The sequence below is a fragment of the Lottia gigantea genome (genome assembly GCF_000327385.1).
Source record: "Lottia gigantea unplaced genomic scaffold LOTGIsca_22, whole genome shotgun sequence".
In the NCBI taxonomy this organism is placed as follows: Eukaryota; Metazoa; Mollusca; class Gastropoda; family Lottiidae; genus Lottia; species Lottia gigantea.
Genome location: NW_008708555.1, coordinates 602,906 through 604,934, shown reverse-complemented (window position 1 = coordinate 604,934; position 2,029 = coordinate 602,906). Strand labels below are relative to the sequence as shown.

Below are 2,029 nucleotides of genomic sequence, written 5' to 3'. Positions count from 1 at the left end.
AGGAACAGACACCTGTTCATTTGGCTGCACGATACGGCCGTACACAAATTGTCCGAGAGTTAGTGAAACATGACAAGTCTGTGGTATATGATGAGGACGAGGATTCTAATACTGGCCTCCATTTAGCAGCTCAATATGGACACGATAAAGTTGTTGACATCTTGATCGAGTTTGGAAGTGACGTAGCAGCTAGAAATTATAACCAATGGACCCCACTTGATTTAGCAGCATCGAAAGGCTGGACCAAAACTTGTAGAATACTTTTAGATCAGGATGCACCTGTTGATCCGGTGGACAAATCCAATACAACACCTCTGCATCTTGCAGCTAAAGGTGGTCATGCCCAAGTGGTTGAACTGTTGATAGATTGGGATGCTAATGTCACTACAAGAGATGCTGAAGGACAGAATAGTTTAGATCTGGCTATTGAAGCCCATAATGTGGATGTAGCATTGGCTATTATTAATTCAAGCGTTTGGGAAGAAGCTTTGAGAAATGCCACGTTAGATTTGACCACTGGTGTTCTGGACACACCAATGCGAAGACTGATCCGCAAAATGCCAGAAGTCGCAGAAAGAGTTTTCGACAGATGTTTGAGTTACGGAGCTGAGAAGAATCCAGAGCGAGCTGATTATGAGATAACATTTAATTACGAGTTTTTAGACGATGCTTATGCACGATGGATGGACATTAAACCTGATTCTAGTGAATTCGGGTCCACATCTGACAGTGTTTACGAGGATGATGATAAAGTTGCTGAAAATGCCCGGCCGTATTCACCAGATTCAAATCTCCTGAAGAAAAATCATCCCATTATGATTATGGTGGAATCGAACCGAGAAGATTTATTGGGGCATCCCTTGGTCACATCACTTCTCACTCATAAATGGAGCTCATTCGGCAGTCTCATCTACTACTTGCTTCTCTTCATTTTCGCTATTTTCTTGGCATTTTTAACAGGTTACATCATCGAGACCACACCTCCTTATCTCTTCAATGCTACTGATGCAGCCAGCATTGAAAACAACACTTGTGACTCTTTGAGTAAGCCTATAACACAAGCAGTTTTACCAAAAATAGGTAAATGGATTATTATGGCATTAGCTGCCTTTAATTTGCTCAAAGAACTGTTACAGATTTATCAAGCAAAATTGAGTTATTTTGGATGGACTAATATTATGGAATGGATTACCTACGTTACCGCTTTGCTTCTTGTGATTGACTTTAATGATTGTCAGAAAATAACAGGATATCGTTACAATTGGCAGTGGTCTGTTGGCGCCATTTCAATTTTCTTGGCTTGGATGAATCTTGTGGCGTTTATTCAGAAATTCCCTGCTTTTGGAATCTACGTTGTCATGTTTACGGATGTCCTGAAGACCTTCGCTCAATTCTTCACTGTATTCTTCCTGTTCATTGTTGCCTTCGCTTTGTCTTTTTTCACCGTTTTTCAAAATCAGACTGCTTTTAAGACAGTAGGACATTCTCTGATTAAGACTGCAGTTATGATGATTGGTGAAATTGAATTTGATGGTATATTTAACTCTAGGTTTACATCTGACGATGTATCGGAAGCTGTGTATATGAATGAGGTATCCTACATTTTATTTGTCATCTTTCTCATTGTCATGACAATCCTTATCATGAACTTGTTGGTGGGTTTGGCTGTAGATGACATCAAAGCTGTACAGGAACAAGCCATTTTGAAGAGGATGGCTATGCAAGTCGATATGGCGTTAGATGTGGAGAGAATCTTACCGAACGTCTTGCGTAAAAGATTTTACATACGTCGTAAGACTATTCTACCAAATAAACAATTCGGGAACTTTATTTTGAAATTTTTCGGATCAGAATCGTCTCTGTCTGCTCAAACGATTCAAAAAGCTTTAAATCCTGAGTTAGATGAAATAGACAGGGTGGAAGAAGGACAGAAGAAATTGCAAGCAGACGTCAAGAAGCTGAAGCGAGTGATCAAGGATATGAGGGAGCAGAACTCACGTATTGAGAGCATGTTAAAGGCAATAGTTAC

The 2,029-nt window shown here is 40.0% G+C and overlaps 1 protein-coding gene across 1 annotated transcript; it reads left to right on the top strand.

Moving 5' to 3' along the window:
• Positions 1–497: 497 nt before the first annotated feature.
• Positions 498–1,814, top strand: LOTGIDRAFT_188111 (hypothetical protein; the record flags this gene model as incomplete). The annotated part of the gene is made up of 1 exon (XM_009054548.1): positions 498–1,814. A coding segment is annotated over exon 1 (1,278 nt), but the record flags the coding sequence as incomplete, so codon positions are not given.
• Between the last annotated feature and the right edge of the window lie 215 nt (positions 1,815–2,029).